The 26,156-nt window shown below is 44.8% G+C and overlaps 2 protein-coding genes across 10 annotated transcripts in view; one reads left to right on the top strand and one right to left on the bottom strand.

The window, feature by feature from the left end:
* Positions 1-20,517, top strand: part of cep164 (centrosomal protein 164) — a 40,018-nt gene extending 19,501 nt beyond the window's left edge. For all 3 annotated transcript variants that reach the window (XM_082966526.1, XM_082966525.1, XM_082966524.1), the window contains exons 19-28: positions 11,580-11,648; positions 11,722-11,981; positions 16,791-16,955; positions 17,087-17,285; positions 17,449-17,556; positions 18,423-18,537; positions 18,778-19,077; positions 19,243-19,315; positions 19,408-19,530; positions 19,628-20,517. In XM_082966526.1, coding sequence (XP_082822652.1) covers positions 11,580-11,648; positions 11,722-11,981; positions 16,791-16,955; positions 17,087-17,285; positions 17,449-17,556; positions 18,423-18,537; positions 18,778-19,077; positions 19,243-19,315; positions 19,408-19,530; positions 19,628-19,724 — 1,509 coding nt within the window. In that variant the 3' untranslated portion in view covers positions 19,725-20,517. The remainder of the gene's footprint in view (positions 1-11,579; positions 11,649-11,721; positions 11,982-16,790; positions 16,956-17,086; positions 17,286-17,448; positions 17,557-18,422; positions 18,538-18,777; positions 19,078-19,242; positions 19,316-19,407; positions 19,531-19,627) is intronic.
* A 304-nt stretch (positions 20,518-20,821) lies between these two features.
* The window catches only part of LOC106580818 (SID1 transmembrane family member 2), a 26,136-nt gene continuing 20,801 nt past the window's right edge, over positions 20,822-26,156 (bottom strand). For all 7 annotated transcript variants that reach the window (XM_045703623.2, XM_014162278.3, XM_014162277.3 and 4 more), the window contains 6 exons: positions 25,938-26,014; positions 25,290-25,336; positions 23,025-23,130; positions 22,256-22,366; positions 21,726-21,839; positions 20,822-21,479 (listed from right to left, as the gene is read on the bottom strand). In XM_045703623.2, the coding sequence (XP_045559579.1) occupies positions 21,417-21,479; positions 21,726-21,839; positions 22,256-22,366; positions 23,025-23,130; positions 25,290-25,336; positions 25,938-26,014 (518 nt within the window). In that variant the 3' untranslated portion in view covers positions 20,822-21,416. The remainder of the gene's footprint in view (positions 21,480-21,725; positions 21,840-22,255; positions 22,367-23,024; positions 23,131-25,289; positions 25,337-25,937; positions 26,015-26,156) is intronic.

The following is a 26,156-nucleotide window of genomic DNA, read 5'->3' as shown; positions in this document are numbered from 1 at the left end:
ATGTGTGGTTGGGCACTATGGAATGAACTGTATGTGTGTGGTTGGGCACTATGGAATTAACTGTATGTGTGTGGTTGGGCACTATGGAATGAACTGTATGTGTGTGGTTGGGCACTATGGAATGGAATGAACTGTATGTGTGGTTGGGCACTATGGAATGGAATGAACTGTATGTGTGGTTGGGCACTATGGAATGAACTGTATGTGTGGTTGGGCACTATGGAATGAACTGTATGTGTGGTTGGGCACTATGGAATGAACTGTGTGTGGTTGGGCACTATGGAATGAACTGTATGTGTGGGGTTGGGCACTATGGAATGAACTGTATGTGTGGTTGGGCACTATGGAATGAACTGTATGTGTGGTTGGGCACTATGGAATGAACTGTATGTGTGGTTGGGCACTATGGAATGAACTGTATGTGTGTGGTTGGGCACTATGGAATGAACTGTATGTGTGTGGTTGGGCACTATGGAAGGAACTGTATGTGTGGTTGGGCACTATGGAATGAACTGTATGTGTGGTTGGGCACTATGGAATGGAATGAACTGTATGTGTGGTTGGGCACTATGGAATGGAATGAACTGTATGTGTGGTTGGGCACTATGGAATGAACTGTATGTGTGTGGTTGGGCACTATGGAATGAACTGTATGTGTGGTTGGGCACTATGGAATGAACTGTATGTGTGGTTGGGCACTATGGAATGAACTGTATGTGTGTGGTTGGGCACTATGGAATGAACTGTATGTGTGGTTGGGCACTATGGAATGAACTGTATGTGTGGTTGGGCACTATGGAATGAACTGTATGTGTGGGGTTGGGCACTATGGAATGAACTGTATGTGTGGTTGGGCACTATGGAATGAACTGTATGTGTGGTTGGGCACTATGGAATGAACTGTATGTGTGTGGTTGGGCACTATGGAATGAACTGTATGTGTGTGGTTGGGCACTATGGAATGAACTGTATGTGTGTGGTTGGGCACTATGGAATGGAATGAACTGTATGTGTGTGGTTGGGCACTATGGAATGGAATGAACTGTATGTGTGTGGTTGGGCACTATGGAATGGAATGAACTGTATGTGTGGTTGGGCACTATGGAATGAACTGTATGTGTGGTTGGGCACTATGGAATGAACTGTATGTGTGTGGTTGGGCACTATGGAATGAACTGTATGTGTGTGGTTGGGCACTATGGAATGAACTGTATGTGTGTGGTTGGGCACTATGGAATGGAATGAACTGTATGTGTGTGGTTGGGCACTATGGAATGGAATGAACTGTATGTGTGGTTGGGCACTATGGAATGAACTGTATGTGTGTGGTTGGGCACTATGGAATTAACTGTATGTGTGTGGTTGGGCACTATGGAATGGAATGAACTGTATGTGTGTGGTTGGGCACTATGGAATGGAATGAACTGTATGTGTGGTTGGGCACTATGGAATGAACTGTATGTGTGTGGTTGGGCACTATGGAATTAACTGTATGTGTGTGGTTGGGCACTATGGAATGAACTGTATGTGTGTGGTTGGGCACTATGGAATGGAATGAACTGTATGTGTGGTTGGGCACTATGGAATGGAATGAACTGTATGTGTGGTTGGGCACTATGGAATGAACTGTATGTGTGGTTGGGCACTATGGAATGAACTGTATGTGTGGTTGGGCACTATGGAATGAACTGTGTGTGGTTGGGCACTATGGAATGAACTGTATGTGTGGGGTTGGGCACTATGGAATGAACTGTATGTGTGGTTGGGCACTATGGAATGAACTGTATGTGTGGTTGGGCACTATGGAATGAACTGTATGTGTGGTTGGGCACTATGGAATGAACTGTATGTGTGTGGTTGGGCACTATGGAATGAACTGTATGTGTGTGGTTGGGCACTATGGAAGGAACTGTATGTGTGGTTGGGCACTATGGAATGAACTGTATGTGTGGTTGGGCACTATGGAATGAACTGTATGTGTGTGGTTGGGCACTATGGAATGAACTGTATGTGTGGTTGGGCACTATGGAATGAACTGTATGTGTGGTTGGGCACTATGGAATGAACTGTATGTGTGGTTGGGCACTATGGAATGAACTGTATGTGTGGTTGGGCACTATGGAATGAACTGTATGTGTGGTTGGGCACTATGGAATGAACTGTATGTGTGTGGTTGGGCACTATGGAATGAACTGTATGTGTGGTTGGGCACTATGGAATGAACTGTATGTGTGGTTGGGCACTATGGAATGGAATGAACTGTATGTGTGGTTGGGCACTATGGAATGGAATGAACTGTATGTGTGGTTGGGCACTATGGAATGAACTGTATGTGTGTGGTTGGGCACTATGGAATGAACTGTATGTGTGGTTGGGCACTATGGAATGAACTGTATGTGTGGTTGGGCACTATGGAATGAACTGTATGTGTGGGGTTGGGCACTATGGAATGAACTGTATGTGTGGTTGGGCACTATGGAATGAACTGTATGTGTGGTTGGGCACTATGGAATGAACTGTATGTGTGGTTGGGCACTATGGAATGAACTGTGTGTGGTTGGGCACTATGGAATGAACTGTATGTGTGGGGTTGGGCACTATGGAATGAACTTTATGTGTGGTTGGGCACTATGGAATGAACTGTATGTGTGGTTGGGCAGTATGGAATGAACTGTATGTGTGGTTGGGCACTATGGAATGAACTGTATGTGTGTGGTTGGGCACTATGGAAGGAACTGTATGTGTGGTTGGGCACTATGGAATGAACTGTATGTGTGGTTGGGCACTATGGAATGAACTGTATGTGTGTGGTTGGGCACTATGGAATGAACTGTATGTGTGTGGTTGGGCACTATGGAATGAACTGTATGTGTGTGGTTGGGCACTATGGAATGAACTGTATGTGTGGTTGGGCACTATGGAATGAACTGTATGTGTGGTTAGGCACTATGGAATGAACTGTATGTGTGGTTGGGCACTATGGAATGAACTGTATGTGTGTGGTTGGGCACTATGGAATGAACTGTATGTGTGGTTGGGCACTATGGAATGAACTGTATGTGTGGTTGGGCACTATGGAATGAACTGTATGTGTGGTTGGGCACTATGGAATGAACTGTATGTGTGTGGTTGGGCACTATGGAATGAACTGTATGTGTGTGGTTGGGCACTATGGAATGGAATGAACTGTATGTGTGTGGTTGGGCACTATGGAATGGAATGAACTGTATGTGTGTGGTTGGGCACTATGGAATAGAATGAACTGTATGTGTGGTTGGGCACTATGGAATGAACTGTATGTGTGTGGTTGGGCACTATGGAATTAACTGTATGTGTGTGGTTGGGCACTATGGAATGGAATGAACTGTATGTGTGTGGTTGGGCACTATGGAATGGAATGAACTGTATGTGTGGTTGGGCACTATGGAATGAACTGTATGTGTGTGGTTGGGCACTATGGAATTAACTGTATGTGTGTGGTTGGGCACTATGGAATGAACTGTATGTGTGTGGTTGGGCACTATGGAATGGAATGAACTGTATGTGTGGTTGGGCACTATGGAATGGAATGAACTGTATGTGTGGTTGGGCACTATGGAATGAACTGTATGTGTGGTTGGGCACTATGGAATGAACTGTATGTGTGGTTGGGCACTATGGAATGAACTGTGTGTGGTTGGGCACTATGGAATGAACTGTATGTGTGGGGTTGGGCACTATGGAATGAACTGTATGTGTGGTTGGGCACTATGGAATGAACTGTATGTGTGGTTGGGCACTATGGAATGAACTGTATGTGTGGTTGGGCACTATGGAATGAACTGTATGTGTGTGGTTGGGCACTATGGAATGAACTGTATGTGTGTGGTTGGGCACTATGGAAGGAACTGTATGTGTGGTTGGGCACTATGGAATGAACTGTATGTGTGGTTGGGCACTATGGAATGGAATGAACTGTATGTGTGGTTGGGCACTATGGAATGGAATGAACTGTATGTGTGGTTGGGCACTATGGAATGAACTGTATGTGTGTGGTTGGGCACTATGGAATGAACTGTATGTGTGGTTGGGCACTATGGAATGAACTGTATGTGTGGTTGGGCACTATGGAATGAACTGTATGTGTGTGGTTGGGCACTATGGAATGAACTGTATGTGTGGTTGGGCACTATGGAATGAACTGTATGTGTGGTTGGGCACTATGGAATGAACTGTATGTGTGGGGTTGGGCACTATGGAATGAACTGTATGTGTGGTTGGGCACTATGGAATGAACTGTATGTGTGGTTGGGCACTATGGAATGAACTGTATGTGTGTGGTTGGGCACTATGGAATGAACTGTATGTGTGTGGTTGGGCACTATGGAATGAACTGTATGTGTGTGGTTGGGCACTATGGAATGGAATGAACTGTATGTGTGTGGTTGGGCACTATGGAATGGAATGAACTGTATGTGTGTGGTTGGGCACTATGGAATGGAATGAACTGTATGTGTGGTTGGGCACTATGGAATGAACTGTATGTGTGGTTGGGCACTATGGAATGAACTGTATGTGTGTGGTTGGGCACTATGGAATGAACTGTATGTGTGTGGTTGGGCACTATGGAATGAACTGTATGTGTGTGGTTGGGCACTATGGAATGGAATGAACTGTATGTGTGTGGTTGGGCACTATGGAATGGAATGAACTGTATGTGTGGTTGGGCACTATGGAATGAACTGTATGTGTGTGGTTGGGCACTATGGAATTAACTGTATGTGTGTGGTTGGGCACTATGGAATGGAATGAACTGTATGTGTGTGGTTGGGCACTATGGAATGGAATGAACTGTATGTGTGGTTGGGCACTATGGAATGAACTGTATGTGTGTGGTTGGGCACTATGGAATTAACTGTATGTGTGTGGTTGGGCACTATGGAATGAACTGTATGTGTGTGGTTGGGCACTATGGAATGGAATGAACTGTATGTGTGGTTGGGCACTATGGAATGGAATGAACTGTATGTGTGGTTGGGCACTATGGAATGAACTGTATGTGTGGTTGGGCACTATGGAATGAACTGTATGTGTGGTTGGGCACTATGGAATGAACTGTGTGTGGTTGGGCACTATGGAATGAACTGTATGTGTGGGGTTGGGCACTATGGAATGAACTGTATGTGTGGTTGGGCACTATGGAATGAACTGTATGTGTGGTTGGGCACTATGGAATGAACTGTATGTGTGGTTGGGCACTATGGAATGAACTGTATGTGTGTGGTTGGGCACTATGGAATGAACTGTATGTGTGTGGTTGGGCACTATGGAAGGAACTGTATGTGTGGTTGGGCACTATGGAATGAACTGTATGTGTGGTTGGGCACTATGGAATGAACTGTATGTGTGTGGTTGGGCACTATGGAATGAACTGTATGTGTGTGGTTGGGCACTATGGAATGAACTGTATGTGTGTGGTTGGGCACTATGGAATGAACTGTATGTGTGGTTGGGCACTATGGAATGAACTGTATGTGTGGTTGGGCACTATGGAATGGAATGAACTGTATGTGTGGTTGGCACTATGGAATGGAATGAACTGTATGTGTGGTTGGGCACTATGGAATGAACTGTATGTGTGTGGTTGGGCACTATGGAATGAACTGTATGTGTGGTTGGGCACTATGGAATGAACTGTATGTGTGGTTGGGCACTATGGAATGAACTGTATGTGTGTGGTTGGGCACTATGGAATGAACTGTATGTGTGGTTGGGCACTATGGAATGAACTGTATGTGTGGTTGGGCACTATGGAATGAACTGTATGTGTGGGGTTGGGCACTATGGAATGAACTGTATGTGTGGTTGGGCACTATGGAATGAACTGTATGTGTGGTTGGGCACTATGGAATGAACTGTATGTGTGTGGTTGGGCACTATGGAATGAACTGTATGTGTGTGGTTGGGCACTATGGAATGAACTGTATGTGTGTGGTTGGGCACTATGGAATGGAATGAACTGTATGTGTGTGGTTGGGCACTATGGAATGGAATGAACTGTATGTGTGTGGTTGGGCACTATGGAATGGAATGAACTGTATGTGTGGTTGGGCACTATGGAATGAACTGTATGTGTGGTTGGGCACTATGGAATGAACTGTATGTGTGTGGTTGGGCACTATGGAATGAACTGTATGTGTGTGGTTGGGCACTATGGAATGAACTGTATGTGTGTGGTTGGGCACTATGGAATGGAATGAACTGTATGTGTGTGGTTGGGCACTATGGAATGGAATGAACTGTATGTGTGGTTGGGCACTATGGAATGAACTGTATGTGTGTGGTTGGGCACTATGGAATTAACTGTATGTGTGTGGTTGGGCACTATGGAATGGAATGAACTGTATGTGTGTGGTTGGGCACTATGGAATGGAATGAACTGTATGTGTGGTTGGGCACTATGGAATGAACTGTATGTGTGTGGTTGGGCACTATGGAATTAACTGTATGTGTGTGGTTGGGCACTATGGAATGAACTGTATGTGTGTGGTTGGGCACTATGGAATGGAATGAACTGTATGTGTGGTTGGGCACTATGGAATGGAATGAACTGTATGTGTGGTTGGGCACTATGGAATGAACTGTATGTGTGGTTGGGCACTATGGAATGAACTGTATGTGTGGTTGGGCACTATGGAATGAACTGTGTGTGGTTGGGCACTATGGAATGAACTGTATGTGTGGGGTTGGGCACTATGGAATGAACTGTATGTGTGGTTGGGCACTATGGAATGAACTGTATGTGTGGTTGGGCACTATGGAATGAACTGTATGTGTGGTTGGGCACTATGGAATGAACTGTATGTGTGTGGTTGGGCACTATGGAATGAACTGTATGTGTGTGGTTGGGCACTATGGAAGGAACTGTATGTGTGGTTGGGCACTATGGAATGAACTGTATGTGTGGTTGGGCACTATGGAATGAACTGTATGTGTGTGGTTGGGCACTATGGAATGAACTGTATGTGTGTGGTTGGGCACTATGGAATGAACTGTATGTGTGTGGTTGGGCACTATGGAATGAACTGTATGTGTGGTTGGGCACTATGGAATGAACTGTATGTGTGGTTGGGCACTATGGAATGGAATGAACTGTATGTGTGGTTGGCACTATGGAATGGAATGAACTGTATGTGTGGTTGGGCACTATGGAATGAACTGTATGTGTGTGGTTGGGCACTATGGAATGAACTGTATGTGTGGTTGGGCACTATGGAATGAACTGTATGTGTGGTTGGGCACTATGGAATGAACTGTATGTGTGTGGTTGGGCACTATGGAATGAACTGTATGTGTGGTTGGGCACTATGGAATGAACTGTATGTGTGGTTGGGCACTATGGAATGAACTGTATGTGTGGGGTTGGGCACTATGGAATGAACTGTATGTGTGGTTGGGCACTATGGAATGAACTGTATGTGTGGTTGGGCACTATGGAATGAACTGTATGTGTGTGGTTGGGCACTATGGAATGAACTGTATGTGTGTGGTTGGGCACTATGGAATGGAATGAACTGTATGTGTGTGGTTGGGCACTATGGAATGGAATGAACTGTATGTGTGGTTGGGCACTATGGAATGAACTGTATGTGTGTGGTTGGGCACTATGGAATTAACTGTATGTGTGTGGTTGGGCACTATGGAATGGAATGAACTGTATGTGTGTGGTTGGGCACTATGGAATGGAATGAACTGTATGTGTGGTTGGGCACTATGGAATGAACTGTATGTGTGTGGTTGGGCACTATGGAATTAACTGTATGTGTGTGGTTGGGCACTATGGAATGAACTGTATGTGTGTGGTTGGGCACTATGGAATGGAATGAACTGTATGTGTGGTTGGGCACTATGGAATGGAATGAACTGTATGTGTGGTTGGGCACTATGGAATGAACTGTATGTGTGGTTGGGCACTATGGAATGAACTGTATGTGTGGTTGGGCACTATGGAATGAACTGTGTGTGGTTGGGCACTATGGAATGAACTGTATGTGTGGGGTTGGGCACTATGGAATGAACTGTATGTGTGGTTGGGCACTATGGAATGAACTGTATGTGTGGTTGGGCACTATGGAATGAACTGTATGTGTGGTTGGGCACTATGGAATGAACTGTATGTGTGTGGTTGGGCACTATGGAATGAACTGTATGTGTGTGGTTGGGCACTATGGAAGGAACTGTATGTGTGGTTGGGCACTATGGAATGAACTGTATGTGTGGTTGGGCACTATGGAATGAACTGTATGTGTGTGGTTGGGCACTATGGAATGAACTGTATGTGTGTGGTTGGGCACTATGGAATGAACTGTATGTGTGTGGTTGGGCACTATGGAATGAACTGTATGTGTGGTTGGGCACTATGGAATGAACTGTATGTGTGGTTGGGCACTATGGAATGGAATGAACTGTATGTGTGGTTGGCACTATGGAATGGAATGAACTGTATGTGTGGTTGGGCACTATGGAATGAACTGTATGTGTGTGGTTGGGCACTATGGAATGAACTGTATGTGTGGTTGGGCACTATGGAATGAACTGTATGTGTGGTTGGGCACTATGGAATGAACTGTATGTGTGTGGTTGGGCACTATGGAATGAACTGTATGTGTGGTTGGGCACTATGGAATGAACTGTATGTGTGGTTGGGCACTATGGAATGAACTGTATGTGTGGGGTTGGGCACTATGGAATGAACTGTATGTGTGGTTGGGCACTATGGAATGAACTGTATGTGTGGTTGGGCACTATGGAATGAACTGTATGTGTGTGGTTGGGCACTATGGAATGAACTGTATGTGTGTGGTTGGGCACTATGGAATGAACTGTATGTGTGTGGTTGGGCACTATGGAATGGAATGAACTGTATGTGTGTGGTTGGGCACTATGGAATGGAATGAACTGTATGTGTGTGGTTGGGCACTATGGAATGGAATGAACTGTATGTGTGGTTGGGCACTATGGAATGAACTGTATGTGTGGTTGGGCACTATGGAATGAACTGTATGTGTGTGGTTGGGCACTATGGAATGAACTGTATGTGTGTGGTTGGGCACTATGGAATGAACTGTATGTGTGTGGTTGGGCACTATGGAATGGAATGAACTGTATGTGTGTGGTTGGGCACTATGGAATGGAATGAACTGTATGTGTGGTTGGGCACTATGGAATGAACTGTATGTGTGTGGTTGGGCACTATGGAATTAACTGTATGTGTGTGGTTGGGCACTATGGAATGGAATGAACTGTATGTGTGTGGTTGGGCACTATGGAATGGAATGAACTGTATGTGTGGTTGGGCACTATGGAATGAACTGTATGTGTGTGGTTGGGCACTATGGAATTAACTGTATGTGTGTGGTTGGGCACTATGGAATGAACTGTATGTGTGTGGTTGGGCACTATGGAATGGAATGAACTGTATGTGTGGTTGGGCACTATGGAATGGAATGAACTGTATGTGTGGTTGGGCACTATGGAATGAACTGTATGTGTGGTTGGGCACTATGGAATGAACTGTATGTGTGGTTGGGCACTATGGAATGAACTGTGTGTGGTTGGGCACTATGGAATGAACTGTATGTGTGGGGTTGGGCACTATGGAATGAACTGTATGTGTGGTTGGGCACTATGGAATGAACTGTATGTGTGGTTGGGCACTATGGAATGAACTGTATGTGTGGTTGGGCACTATGGAATGAACTGTATGTGTGTGGTTGGGCACTATGGAATGAACTGTATGTGTGTGGTTGGGCACTATGGAAGGAACTGTATGTGTGGTTGGGCACTATGGAATGAACTGTATGTGTGGTTGGGCACTATGGAATGAACTGTATGTGTGTGGTTGGGCACTATGGAATGAACTGTATGTGTGTGGTTGGGCACTATGGAATGAACTGTATGTGTGTGGTTGGGCACTATGGAATGAACTGTATGTGTGGTTGGGCACTATGGAATGAACTGTATGTGTGGTTGGGCACTATGGAATGGAATGAACTGTATGTGTGGTTGGCACTATGGAATGGAATGAACTGTATGTGTGGTTGGGCACTATGGAATGAACTGTATGTGTGTGGTTGGGCACTATGGAATGAACTGTATGTGTGGTTGGGCACTATGGAATGAACTGTATGTGTGGTTGGGCACTATGGAATGAACTGTATGTGTGTGGTTGGGCACTATGGAATGAACTGTATGTGTGGTTGGGCACTATGGAATGAACTGTATGTGTGGTTGGGCACTATGGAATGAACTGTATGTGTGGGGTTGGGCACTATGGAATGAACTGTATGTGTGGTTGGGCACTATGGAATGAACTGTATGTGTGGTTGGGCACTATGGAATGAACTGTATGTGTGTGGTTGGGCACTATGGAATGAACTGTATGTGTGTGGTTGGGCACTATGGAATGAACTGTATGTGTGTGGTTGGGCACTATGGAATGGAATGAACTGTTTGTGTGTGGTTGGCCACTATGGAATGGAATGAACTGTATGTGTGTGGTTGGGCACTATGGAATGGAATGAACTGTATGTGCGGTTGGGCACTATGGAATGAACTGTATGTGTGTGGTTGGGCACTATGGAATTAACTGTATGTGTGTGGTTGGGCACTATGGAATGGAATGAACTGTATGTGTGTGGTTGGGCACTATGGAATGGAATGAACTGTATGTGTGGTTGGGCACTATGGAATGAACTGTATGTGTGTGGTTGGGCACTATGGAATTAACTGTATGTGTGTGGTTGGGCACTATGGAATGAACTGTATGTGTGTGGTTGGGCACTATGGAATGGAATGAACTGTATGTGTGGTTGGGCACTATGGAATGGAATGAACTGTATGTGTGGTTGGGCACTATGGAATGGAATGAACTGTATGTGTGTGGTTGGGCACTATGGAATGGAATGAACTGTATGTGTGTGGTTGGGCACTATGGAATGAACTGTATGTGTGGTTGGGCACTATGGAATGAACTGTATGTGTGTGGTTGGGCACTATGGAATGAACTGTATGTGTGGTTGGGCACTATGGAATGAACTGTATGTGTGGTTGGGCACTATGGAATGAACTGTATGTGTGGGGTTGGGCACTATGGAATGAACTGTATGTGTGGTTGGGCACTATGGAATGAACTGTATGTGTGGTTGGGCACTATGGAATGAACTGTATGTGTTTGGTTGGGCACTATGGAATGAACTGTATGTGTGTGGTTGGGCACTATGGAATGGAATGAACTGTATGTGTGTGGTTGGGCACTATGGAATGGAATGAACTGTATGTGTGGTTGGGCACTATGGAATGAACTGTATGTGTGTGGTTGGGCACTATGGAATTAACTGTATGTGTGTGGTTGGGCACTATGGAATGAACTGTATGTGTGGTTGGGCACTATGGAATGGAATGAACTGTATGTGTGTGGTTGGGCACTATGGAATGGAATGAACTGTATGTGTGTGGTTGGGCACTATGGAATGGAATGAACTGTATGTGTGTGGTTGGGCACTGTTGATTAAAGGACATACACGTTTGGCACTTTTCAGGCAGCGAATTTGAAGAAGAGGCGGCAGCAGCTTGGGGATGAAGAGGATGAGATAGACAGAGGAATAGAGGTGAGGATTCATCATCATCGTCATCACCTCTGTCTTCGTCATGCTGTAGATTTTAAGCCTGTGATGTTTTCAGGCTCTGCCTGGAGTCATGCAGGAGAGAGATGGACTGAGAGAGGATCTGGAGAGGGTGGAAGGACAGAGGGACAGGGCGAGGCAGGAGGCGGAGAGAGCGAGGGAGGAGAGGACCAAAGTGAGAGACGAGTTGGAGAGAATTAGGGAGGAGAGGGACAAAGCGAAGGAGGAGAGCAGGAGGATGAAGGAGGAGCGGGACCGGCTGGAGAGCAAGGTGGAGCTGCTGCAGGAGCGCTGTGATCAGCTGTGCCGCAGAGTCAGGTACACACACACACACACACACACACACACACACACACACACACACACACACACACACACACACACACCTCTGGCCTGTTAGTTGGTGTCAACCTCCGTTCACTCCTGTTTCATTGTCAACTTGCAGCTGACAGTAGCATGTCTTTCAGACTTAGTGGGAGACTTCATGTCAAGCTTGCCAGACTACTGAGCTATTTGTCAAGCGGTTGATCTAGTCATCAAATCAAATTGCATTAGTCACATGCGCCGAATACAACAGGTGTAGACCTTTCAGTGAAATGCTTACTTACAAGCCCCTAACCAACAATGCAGTTACAAAAATATTAATAAAAATAAGAAATTAAAGGAACAAGTAATTACAGAGCAGCAGTAAAATAACAATAGAGAGACAGGGGGGTCCCGGTACAGAGTCAATGTGCGGGGGCACCGGTTAATCGAGGTAATATGTACATGTAGGTAGAGTTATTAAAGTTACTATGCATAGATAATAACAGAGTAGCAGCGAGGGTGGGGGGCCAATGCAAATAGTCTGAGTAGCCATTTGATTAGATGTTCAGGAGTCTTATGGCTTGGGGGTAGAAGCTGTTTAGAAGCCTCTTGGACCTAGACTTGTTGCTCCGGTACCGCTTGCCGTGCGGTAGCAGAGAGAACAGTCTATGACTAGGGTGGCTGGAGTCTTTGACACTTTTTAGGGTCTTCCTCTGACACCGCCTGGTATAGAGGTCCTGGATGGCAGGAAGCTTGGCCCCAGTGCTGTACTGGTCCGTACACACTACCCTCTGTAGTGCCTTACGGTCGGAGGCCGAGCAGTTGCCATACCTGGCAGTGATGCAACCAGTCAGGATGCTCTCGATGGTGCAGCTGTAAAACCTTTTGAGGATCTGAGGACCCATGCCAAATCTTTTCAGTCTCCTGAGGTTTTGTTGTGCCCTCTTCACAAATGTCTTAGTGTGTTTGGACCATGTTAGTTTGTTGGTGATGTGGACACCAAGGAACTTGAAGCTCTCAACCTGCTCCATGACAGCCCTGTCGATGAGAAAGGGGGCGTGCTTGGTCCTCCTTTTCCTGTAGTCCACAATCATCTCCTTTGTCTTGATCCCGTTGAGGGAGAGGTTGTTGTCCTGGCACCACATGGCCAGGTCACTGAATTCCTCCCTATAGGCTGTCTCATCATTGTCGGTGATCAGGCCTACCACTGTTGTGTCATCGGCAAACTTAATGATGGTGTTGGTGTCGTGCCTGGCCGTGCAGTCATGAGTGAACAGGGAGTACAGGAGGGGACTGAGCACGCACCCCTGAGGGGCCCCTGTGTTGAGGATCAGTGTGGTGGGTGTTGTTACCCACCTTTGTGTTGTTACCCACCCCTACACTTACCACCTGGGGGCGGCCCGTCATGAAGTCCAGGATCCAGTTGCAGAGGGAGGTGTTTAGTCCCAGGTAGAGGTTGACCGATTAATTAGGTCCGATTTCAAGTTTTCATAACAATCTGTAATCGGCATTTTTGGACACCGATTACATTGCATTCCACGAGGAAACTGTGTGGCAGGCTGACCACCTGTTACGCGAGTGCAGCAAGGAGCCAAGGTAAGTTGCTAGTTAGCATTAAACATATCTTATAAAAAAACAATCAATCTTCACATAATCACTAGTTAACTACACATGGTTGATGATATTACTAGGTTAACTAGCTTGTCCTGCGTTGCATATAATCAATGCGGTGCATGTTAATTTATCATCGGTGAAATCATCGCCAAATCGGTGATGATTTAACAAAAGCACAATCGTTGCACGAATGTACAGTTGAAGTCGGAAGTTTACATACACCTTAGCCAAATACATTTAAACTCAGTTTTTCACAATTCCTGACATTTAATCCTAGTAAAAATTCCCTGCCTTCATTTTAAGAATGTGAAACATCAGAATAATAGTTGAGAGAATTATTTATTTCATCACATTCCCAGTGGGTCAGAAGTCTACATACACTCAATTAGTATTTGGTAGCATTGCCTTTTAAATTGTTTAACTTTGGTCAAACGTTTTGGGTAACCTTCTACAAGCTTCCCACAATAAGTTGGGTGAATTTTGGCCCATTCTTCCTGACAGAGCTGGTGTAACTGAGTCAGTTTGTAGGCCTCCTTGCTCACACACGCTTTTTTAGTTCTGCCCACAACTTTTCTATAGGATTGAGGTTAGGGCTTTGTGATGGCCACACCAATACCTTGATTTTGTTGTCCTTAAGCCATTTTGCCACAACTTTGGAAGCATGCTTGGGGTCATTATCCATTTGGAAGACCCATTTGCAACCAAGCTTTAACTTCCTGACTGATGTCTTGAGATGTTGCTTCAATATATCCACATAATTTTCCATCCTCATGATGCCATCTATTTTGTGAAGTGCACCACTCTCTCCTGCAGCAAAGCACCCCCACAACATGATGCTGCCACCCCCATGCTTCACGGTTGAGATGGTGTTCTTCGGCTTGCAAGCCTCCCCCTTTTTCCTCCAAACATAACGATGGTCATTATGGCAAAACAGTTCTATTTTTGTTTCATCAGACCAGAGTACATTTGTCCAAGAAGTACAATCTTTGTCCCCATTTGCAGTTGCAAAACTTAGTCTGGCTTTTTTATGGCCGTTTTGGACCAGTGGCTTCTTCCTTGCTGAGCAACCTTTCAGGTTATGTCGATATAGGACTTGTTTTACTGTGGATATAGATACTTTTGTACCTGTTTCCTCCAGCATCTTCACAAGGTCCGTTGCTGTTGTTCTGGGATTGATTTGCACTTTTCGCACCGAAGTACGTTCATCTCTAGGAGACAGAATGCGTCTCCTTCCTGAGTGGTATGACAGCTGCGTGGTCCCATGGTGTTTATACTTGCGTACTATTGTTTGTACAGATGAACGTGGTACCTTCAGGCATTTGGAAATTGCTTCCAAGGATGAACCAGACTTGTGGAGGTCTATCATTTTTTTTCTGTCTTGGCTGATTTCTTTTGATTTTCCCATTATTTCAAGCAAAGAGGCACTGAGTTTGAAGGTAGGCCTTGAAATACATCCACAGGTTCACCTCCAATTGACTCAAATTATGCCAATTAGCCTATCAGAAGCTTCTAAAGTCATGTCATCGTTTTCTGGAATTTTCCAAGCTGTTTAAAGGCAGTCAACTTTGTGCATGTAAACTTCTGACCCACTGGACTTGTGATACAGTGAATTTTAAGTGAAATAATCTGTCTGTAAACATTTGTTTGAAAAATGACTCGTGTCATGCACAAAGTAGATGTCCTAACCGACTTTCCAAAACTATAGTTTGTTGACAAGAAATTTGTGGAGTGGTTGAAAAACGAGTTTTAATGACTCCAACCTAAGTGTATGTAAACTTCCGACTTCAACTGTACCTAACAATAAACATCCATGCCTTTCTTAAAATCAATACACAGAAGTTTTTTTTTTAAAACCTGCATATTTAGTTAAAAGAAATTCATGTTAGCAGGCAATGTTAACTAGGGAAATTGTGTCATTTCTCTTGCGTTCATTGCATGCAGAGTCAGGGTATATGCAACATTTTGGGCTGCCTGGCTCGTTGCGAAAACTAATTTGCCAGAAGTTTACGTAATTATGACATGACATTGAAGGTTGTGCAATGTAACAGAAATATTTAGACTTAGGGTTGTCACCTGTTAGATAAAATACGGAACGGTTCCGTATTTCACTGAAAGAATAAACATTTTGTTTTCAAAATGATAGTTTCCAGATTTGACTATATTAATGACCAAAGGCTCGTATGTCTGTGTTTTTTATAATTAAGTTTATGATTTGATATTTGATAGAGCAGTCTGACTGTGCGGTGGTAGGCAGCAGCAGGCTCGTAAGCATTCATTCACACTTTACTGCGTTTGCCAGCCGCTCTTAGAGATGCTTGATGCACAGCGCTGTTTATGACTTCAAGCCTATCAACTCCCTAGATTAGGCTGGCAATACTAAAGTGCCTATTAGAACATCGAATAGTCAAAGCTATATGGTATACAAATGGTATAGAGAGAAATAGTCAACGCGTCATAATTCCTATAATAACTACAACCTAAAACTTCTTAACTGGGAATATTGAATAACTGGGAATATTGAACCACCAGCGTTCATATGTTCTGAGCAAGGAACTTAAACGTTAGCTTTTTTACATGCATATATTGCACTTTTACTTTCTTCTCCAACACTGTGTTTTTGCATTATTTAAACCAAATTGAGCATGTTTCATTATTTATTTGAGACTAAATAGATTTTATTTATGTATTATATTAAGTTAAAATAAAAGTGTTAATTCAGTATTGTTGTAATTGTCATTATTACATATATACAACTAAATCGGCCGATTTAATCGGTATCAGCTTTTTTTGGTCCTCCAATAATCTGTATCGGCGTTGAAAAATCATAATCGGTCGACCTCTACTTCCAGGGTCCTTAGCTTATTGATGAGCTTTGAGGTGGTGTTGAATACTGAGCTGTAGTCAATGAATAGCATTCTTACAAAGGTGTTCCTTTTGTCCAGATGGGAAAGGGCAGTGTTTAGTGCAATAGAGATTGCATCATCTGTGGATCTGTTGGGGCGGTATGCAAATTGGAGTGAGTCTAGGGTTTCTGGGACAATGGTGATGAGGTGAGCCATGACCATCCTTTTCGAAGCACTTCATGGCTACAGACGTGATTGCTACGAGTCGGTGGTCATTTAGGCAGGTCACCTTAGTCATACTAAAGGTTCAATGTTATTTCAATGCCAGTACTATTTCAGTTACTAACATATGATTTTATTGCAGTGATCTGGAGCAGAGTGAGATCAAGAGGCCTACTACTAGACTGGACCGAACAGAAGAGGAGGAGGAGAGGAAGGAGGAGAAGGATAGCGAGGCACTGCCCTCTACTTCTGGACGGGAGAAAGTGCTGCATGTGGAAGATCTGAAAGAACCTCCTGTCTTGGACGAGTATGTGTGTGTGTGTGTGTGTGTGTGTGTGTGTGTGTGTGAGAGCATGCATGTTGCACCCTTCTATCCTGACTAACTTCTATATGTGTGTGTGTGCCTGTGTGTGTCTCTCTCTCTCTTCCCTCTCCCAGCTTGCGTCAGTATATCTCCTCTGAGGGGCTGTCCCTGCAGAAAGCCCGGCGCTTCCTGGAGAGGGAGAGTGGTCGTCTGAGTGAGAGACAGGCAGCGCTGCAGGCAGCTCAGGCCCAGTCCAGCTCCTCTCAGTACCCCAACACAACCAGCCACGCCCAGGCCACACAGGAGATGTACAGGAACCTGCAGCAGGTACATGTAAGTGTGACTCCCTTCCTTATCCCTTATAGACTCCTACACTCGGCCCTAGTGCCCTTATGTTGAACATTCATGAAGTGAGAGAGTATGCATGACCTCCGTATGTAACTGTCCCTGGATCATCTTTCTCTCTCTCTTTCCCGTTTCCTCTTTTCTTCCTCAGGAGGCCAGTGACGTGGAAGAGTTGAGGGTGACTGTGCAGAGGGGGAACTCGCTGCTACGCAGGAAGGAGGAGAGACTGCAACAGCTAGAGAGCTCCGTAGCTGAAGAGGTGCATATACCACAGATCCTGCCCCCTGTACACCACCTGTACTACATACCATGCCCATAACGTTAGACATACTGGAATAGCTAATAAACACACTATACACTGAGTGGACAAAACATTAAGAACACCTGCTCTTTCCATGACATAAACTGACCAAGTGAATCCAGGTAAAAGCTATGATCCCTTATTGATGTCAACTGTTAAATCCACTTCAATCAGTGTAGATGAAGGGGAGGAGGCAGGTTAAAGAAGGATTTTTAAGCCTTTAGACAATTGAGACATGGATTGTGTATGTGTGTCATTCAGGGGGTGAATGGGCAAGACAAATATTTAGGTGCCTTTGAACAGGGTGTGGTAGTAGGGGCCGGGCGCACCGGTTTGAGTCTGCCAAGAACTGTATTTTTCACACTCAACAATTTCCCGTGTGTATCAAGAATGGTCCACCACCCAAAGGACATCCCGCCAACTTGACACAACTGTGGCAAGCATTGGAGTCAACATGGGCCAGCATCCCTGTGAAACATTTTCCATGCCCTGAGGAATTGAGGCTGTTCTGAGGGCAAAAGCTGGTGCAACTCAATATTAGGAAGGTGTTCCTAATGTTTTGTAACACTCACTGTATGTATCCTTTTACATTTTTTTGCGTAACATTTTGTTCATTTAGCAGACACTCCTTTCCAGAGAAACTTAGTCAGTGCATTCAACTTAAGGTAGTTAGGTAAGACAATCGCATGCCACAGTCATTGTAAGTAAAACTTTCCTCAATTAAGCAATGATCAGCTAAATCAATGATAGTAAGAGAAAACAAGTGTTAGCGTTAGAGGCAAGTACAAAATAGTTCGTTTTTTCTCTTGCTTTATCTTGCCCAGGTCTCCCCTCATCACTACTATGATGACCAGGACAGACTGGCGGCTGACAGGAAGGTGGCCTTTGATGTGACTGAATCAGATATGAGCAGCGTCAGCAATGGCCTTGATGGCCCCGGTGAGAGAGACAGACATACTGGAATATTCATTCCTTACACACGCATAGCAGGCCTGTACTCCTCCTCTGCCAAATGATCATACTCTCTCTCCCACTTTATCATTCCTCCTTTTTTTACCCTTTCGCCCACTCCTTCCTCTCTTTCACACCTCATCCCTTGCTTTTTCCCTTTTCATGTTTTCTGACATTGCCTCCCTTTCTCTCTTGTGCTGTCTTTCCCTCTCTATCTCTCCTCTCCAGGTGGGGACCCCACAGTGCCAGCTAAGGTGCAGCACTTAGCCGAGTCGCTCCAGCACATCTCTGGCCAGCTCAACACAGTCCTGGGGGCCCTGGGCTCCCTGACCCAACGCCAGACCCCTTACCAGCCTCTCCCCCTACCCCTGCCCCTCTCCCAGCCCCGAACCCCCACCTCAATGCCTTTTTCACAGCTCTCCATGCCTCTGTCTGGGCCCTCCTGGGCGTGGGCCCCTCACAGCACCTCCATCCAGCCACGGGGTTCTGAGGACCTGCTTAACAGCCGCTGGGCCAAGCTCTTCCCTGGTACATCTCAACCAAAGAGATTCAATATCATATATGTTATATTAAATATGCGTTCTATTTAATTATGTGGTCTGAAGAACTCTGTTCAGTGTAGTTTCAGGTAGGGTGAGTTGTTAGTTTATTGGTTTAACAAGACTTCACTTCTCTTTGTCCCTTCTTCCCTAGGGGCTCCTATTGAGTCCATAACCACCAGTTCCTTGAGGACGCATGCGCTTTATTCAGGGTACAGTCCTGCAAGGTAAATATGAAAATGATTTGTTATAACCGTCGCTCATCCCTTTCACAGTAGTCGGTCTTGTTGAATGAAGGTACTAAAGAAATGTGTGTTAGTGAGCAGGCTCGTAGTCTGTCCTCCATGCAGCCTAAGGCAGTGGAGATGGATGGCCAGAGGCTACAGGGTCTGATTGACGGCAACAAGAGATGGCTGGAGACACGCAGGAAAGACCCCAGTGTGTATCCTTCTGTAAAAATGCTCACACATTACCACATTGCACAACTTATAATGGAGCTTGGTTCAGTCTTGTAAATGTCCTTAACAGGTTTTCATCAGACCTCTGTTCACGCGTTATCGGACCCCCCCAACTATGAGTGGACTGGTCCAGCTGAGCCTGGATGACAACAACCAGATTAAAGTGTACCATTACTAAAGGGGGGTGGGTGAAGTTACATACGGAGCAAGGATCAACACAAGCAGATAAAGATGTACTGTTACTGAAAAAGGGCTAAGGATAGGGGTGGGTTTTTAAAATTAACTTTGAGTAATGCAGGGATCCCTCTAGCTCTGGTCCAGGGAGTTACTATAGGAACCCCCTCGACTATGTGTGGACCAAAGGAACGCCCTGGACCAGAGCTAGGATTCCTCTACAACCAGATTTACATATCAGATTTCTGTAAGAAATATTTTTAAGACGTCTGTCCTCTGGTGAACTTCGGTTTAGCTGTGATTGTGTTACAGAAGAGTGAGGGGACACGGGACCGTTTCAGTGGACTGTGATTTTATTCCATTGGCATACAAGGGTGAATAGCTTGGGAGTATGGAGACAATAGTCCCGTTGTCAACAAATCAGTTTATTTCCCAATTTTTTGGCCTCTAGCTATTTAAATGTTTCAAAAGCAGATTGCATCGCTGTTACATAAACAATAGGTGCTTCACTTTATTAGGAGAGACATCTTGAGGTTGGAGTGAGATACTGTTGATAAGTGACTAAAAATCATTGTCGTGGTATCAGGTTGTATAAGAGATGTATCACTCATTCCACTGTATGAGATGTTCAAGCCATACCATAACCACAAGGGCAAGACAATGACTTGTGAGGGATTCACAGTCTTTATGAAATTCTGGTAAGAGGGACTCTCTTCCAGTGTGTTTTACTGTGCAGATAGACATGTGAGGATTTTACCATATTTTTATAATAAATGTAAAGTGGTGTATATTCATAATGCCAATGTCAAGCTTTCATTCTTTTTCATGATTCAGTATTTCATTTGTCTACATTAAAAAGTAATCACCAGGGTTGTATTCATTGGGACACCCAACAGAAAGGGTTGTAACGTTTTGCAACTAAAATTTGAATTTCTTGGACAAGTTCAGGTAGGCCCTCCCTGATTGTCAGTTACCTTCTGTTTTGGTGCCTAATGAACACAACCCAGGTCCTTACAAGTCTGGATTTCCTCTTCATCCTGCTTGTCAGTTACTTAAAATGCAAAACCTAGAGCCAGATTGTACTAATGCTAAGACTACACCTTTATCATCGTGGACACACACTTTATTCAGTAGTCACATCACATAGTCCCAAGATCTTATCCTACAGTGCAAAATCTATTTTCCTCACCAGCTAAGGACGTAGTTAGTAATTAAAATACAATCGTTTATCTCTCTGGGACAGATCCATCCAGTATCAGACAGCCATAGAAATACAAACCACGCACATGATCAGAACATTAAAGGCCACAGACAGACTGGACATGGAGTGTTCTCACTCCCCCCCACACACACACTTAAATGCATTGACGGAGTTGCAGGTCAATAATGATGCAATATAAATTCAATTCAAACGGTTATCAGCAATAAGAAAACACAACGACCACAGTAATATTGGATGGCAGTAAGGAGAAATGTCAGCATGTCCTGGTGAACCAGACTCATTGATTGGCACGCCAAGTGTCCATACAGATTCCAACTCTGGGGAGAGCGCACCGTCCTTCCCTTAGCTCTTTGATTGGCTGAGAGATGCCCAGCCCGCCTGCAGTCAGGGAGACATGCCATTGGGTGTCTCAGTTTCCACTGTGTCACTATTGGCCAGCAAGAAACGTTAAGGTGGAGCCAGAGAGTTGCTTTTTCAGAAGACGAAAATCTTGTCTCTCTGGACGTTGTCCAAGTCATCGTCCATGGTGAGGAGAACCTGGCAGAGAAAGCAGAGGAGTCAGTACCATCTTATATAGTGACTATCTGGGTATGTATGGGTCAGGAATGGGACGTCTTCATCAAAGCTCAGCCACTTATGATCTTCTATTGCTGAATGACGTGTGCAGTAACCATGTCCTCGGTGTGAAATCTGTATTCCCCTCCAATTTATAATACTATGAAATGAGTGTCACATGGCCCTCCCCAGAGGTGTGCGCACACACACACACACACACACACTCACCAGGAAGGAACCAAACATGGCAATGGAGGACAGGAAGTGCCAGATGTCGTGGTCGTCGAAGAAGGAGAGCACGATGCAATCACGGTTGTGTTCCCGGGACTCGGCAGGGGTTTTCTACGGCAGGGGGTGAGGGGACAAAGCAGTCAGCGCCACAGTGACGTGAGAATGTTGGGGTTATGTGACCATGACATGTGGTATGTGAGCATGTGATGTTTTCAATGTGGTACTACAGATACCATGAATCCCTTTGGAGTTGGGAGTTCCCAAACCTTTCGTCGGAGACCCCTAGAACTTTCACTATTTTATTGTAGACCTGAACTAGCATACCTGAATCAAATGACCTACACAGCCAAGGGCTTCATGACTAGTTGAATCAGGTGTGCTGGCTCTGGAACAGTTTGAATACATGGAACGGCTTGGGGGTCCCCCGAGGAGAGGTCTGAAAACATCCTGCCATGGGGGTGTGTAAGGCTGACGTGTGGTGGAAGCCACTGATCTGTAAGGTCATTGTGTGTGTGTGTTGTGCTGACCTGCCAGGTACTGAGGCCCTGGAAGAAGAAGAAGAGAGCGAAGCCCCACACCACGGCCGTGAAGAGGATACACACCATGGCCATGCACTGGATCCTCTCACCGCTGCGGAGCTACACACACATTCACAGAAACACATTCACAGAAACACATTCACAGAAACACAACATCTGTGATTGTACACGCGGAACATGTTCTACGTCGTTTCATGTGTCAGATGGGCACTTTCTATGTCCAATAAAAGTATGTGGCATCCGAACGTATTATGACTCGTCTATAGACGGAACTCTCACGAACACAATGGCGTTCTCCGTTTTGCTCTACGGCGCTCACAAGACGGCTGTGAAGGTCACTGGTAACAGTTAAAAAACAATAGTGGAAGTATGTACAGTATGGGGATAGTTTAGTGCCTAAAATATGGGGATAAATACATGCCTTTTTGTTTTTTATAGTTTCCTGATCTTTCTTATATACCTCTCAAATATAGGACAGACACTTCTAACATATGGAATTGTTTTAAGATGGTCATACCAATAATCATTTAGCTATTTGATTTGGAACTTTAAGACCACGGATAGTCCCCCAAAAAATCTAAAGGAAGTTTGAAGAAAACAATTCCATATGTTAGCTTAGACTACCTCCCCCAGCTTAGACAGGGTTTAGACTCTAGAGGGTTAATGAATTAAAATATATTGTGGCATGTCTTTTTTGAGTGAGATTTGTCTATGGAAAGTGAATAAACACACACACACACACACACACCCCCCCTACCTTCATGATGATGTAGAAGGCAAAGTAGAGTAGCAGGTTGCAAATGGCGATGGCCAGCAGGTAAGAGGCAAAGTCATTGGGTGTCTTTAGTAGCCCATAGGCAGCCCTGGACAGACCGAACACAACCACACAATGTATGTCAGTTGTCTACTCTACTCTCCACCCATGGTTGTGGGTGAGTAATGACTATTCTACAGACTAAATGGATACCTTGCCTCATCAGGCTGAGTGGGTCGCAATAAATCACATTGACAGAAAGGGACTTACATTAATCACTTAAAGTAGGTGTGAAAGACCTTTGATAAAAAATATATACTCAAAAAAATAAAGGGAACACTTAAACAACACATCCTAGATCTGAATGAAAGAAATAATCTTATTAAATACTTTTTTCTTTACATAGTTGAATGTGCTGACAACAAAATCACACAAAAATAATCAATGGAAATCCAATTTATTAACCCATGGAGGTCTGGATTTGGAGTCACACTCAAAATTAAAGTGGAAAACCACACTACCGGCTGATCCAACTTTGATGTAATGTCCTTAAAACAAGTCAAAATGAGGCTCAGTAGTGTGTGTGGCCTCCACGTGCCTGTATGACCTCCCTACAAAGCCTGGGCATGCTCCTGATGAGGTGGTGGATGGTCTCCTGAGGGATCTCCTCCCAGACCTGGACTAAAGCATCCGCCAACTCCTGGACAGTCTGTGGTGCAACGTGGCATTGGTGGATGGAGCGAGACATGATATCCCAGATGTGCTCAATTGGATTCAGGTCTGGGGAACGGGCGGGCCAGTCCATAGCATCAATGCCTTCCTCTTGCAGGAACTGCTGACACACCCCAGCCACATGAGGTCTAGCATTGTCTTGCATTAGGAGGAACCCAGGGCCAACCGCACCAGCATATGGTCTCACAAGGGGTCTGAGGATCTCATCTCGGTACCTAATGGCAGTCAGGCTACCTCTGGCGAGCACATGGAGGGCTGTGCGGCCCCCCAAAGAAATGCCACCCCACACCATGACTGACCCACCGCCAAACCGGTCATGCTGGAGGATGTTGCAGGCAGCAGAACGTTCTCCACGGCGTCTCCAGACTCTGTCACGTCTGTCACGTGCTCAGTGTGAACCTGCTTTCATCTGTGAAGAGCACAGGGCGCCAGTGGCGAATTTGCCAATCTTGGTGTTCTCTGGCAAATGCCAAACGTCCTGCACGGTGTTGGGCTGTAAGCACAACCCCCACCTGTGGACGTCGGGCCCTCATACCACCCTCATGGAGTCTGTTTCTGACCGTTTGAGCAGACACATGCACATTTGTGGCATGCTGGAGGTCATTTTGCAGGGCTCTGGCAGTGCTTCTCCTGCTCCTCCTTGCACAAAGGCGGAGGTAGCGGTCCTGCTGCTAGGTTGTTGCCCTCCTACGGCCTCCTCCACGTCTCCTGATGTACTGGCCTGTCTCCTGGTAGCGCCTCCATGCTCTGGACACTACGCTGACAGACATAGCAAACCTTCTTGCCACAGCTCGCATTGATGTGCCATCCTGGATGAGCTGCACTACCTGAGCCACTTGTGTGGGTTGTAGACTCAGTCTCATGCTACCACTAGAGTGAAAGCACCGCCAGCATTCAAAAGTGACCAAACATCAGCCAGGAAGCATAAGAACTAAGAAATGGTCTGTGGTCCCCACCTGCAGAACCACTCCTTTATTGGGGGTGTCTTGCTAATTGCCTATAATTTCCACCTGTTGTCTATTCCATTTGCACAACAGCATGTGAAATTTATTGTGAATCAATGTTGCTTCCTAAGTGGACAGTTTGATTTCACAGAAGTGTGATTGACTTGGAGTTACATTGTGTTCTTTAAGTGTTCCCTTTATTTTTTTGAGCAGTGTATTTTTTAAAACACTGCATGATGATGTCAAACAATGTACAGATCTGCCATCTTATCTGACCCCGTTTCTCACAGCAGGAAATAAAATCCTGCAGCAACAGGAAATGTGGATTATATTAAATGGACATTTTTGTAGGGGTTGATACAGTTTCCGTTAGGGCAAATCAAGTCTGATATTTTAAAATGGAAATTACAAACTTTAGAAGCCTTTTTAAACCCTAATACACTACAATTAGCATTTCATGATGTGCAGGAAAAATCTCTACGACAACAGAGTGATCAAATTAAGATATCAGATATCACATATATAGAACATTGCAGTAAAGGCAGTCCAGTCTGAATAAGATAGTGAGTGAACGAAAGAAGGAAATACTCACAGAGACCAGTTCACTATGTTTCCCATCACTAGCAGAACCATTCGGTCCTAACACAGAGAGAGAGAGAGAGAGAACATTTACTTGTGGATTTATGAATCTTTCGCGACATTAGAGTGAGTCTCCATACAGTATGTGTATGTATACTCTACCAATGACTGTATATATGAATGGACAAAGCCATCGATCACGTATTCATTTCTTTGAAGACTCAATAGCGTATTGAAGCCAAATGAAGTCTGTTAAGATGGCATCTCATGGAAACATAAAATACGCAATTTGAGCTTTATGAAGTGATATTGCAGCCTAGCTCAGTACTGCCCCCTCAAATAGAGTAAATCAAGTTGAAGGCTGACCGGGGGTACTGCAGGCTGCCATTAGCAACTAAATTATCCTTATAACTTCTTACGTGTGCGATTTAAAAATAATTGTTTCAAGGACATACTGTACATCAGGTGTATTAAAATAAATTATTGGTGCCATGATTGCCTTCTAAATATTGTTTTATTTATTTACACAAAGATTGATATTTTTCCATTCACTATAATGGGGGATCCTGTTTATGCAAACAATGTCTGCAGTACCGCGGTCAACCTTGAACCTTTGGGGTTTCAATGAGTGGGCAGTAGTTCTCCCCTGATGTATACTCACAATATACATGGGGCCACTGCACTGGCGGATACAGTCAGTGTAGATCACATACACAATCCTGCGCAGGATGCCAGAATCTGAAACACAGACAAATAGAAGACTGACACCTGTCCATAGCCCCTGTAACATTACAAGGTAAAACCTAACCCTGACCCCAGGCCTGTTCCTAGCCCTTACTCCTAGGTTTCTTCCTTCTAGGTTGTTTTTCCTAGCTACTGT

Source organism: Salmo salar, chromosome 20, assembly GCF_965601325.2.
Source record: "Salmo salar chromosome 20, fSalSal1, whole genome shotgun sequence".
NCBI lineage: Eukaryota > Metazoa > Chordata > Actinopteri > Salmoniformes > Salmonidae > Salmo > Salmo salar.
This window is presented reverse-complemented; position numbering and strand designations above follow the sequence as displayed.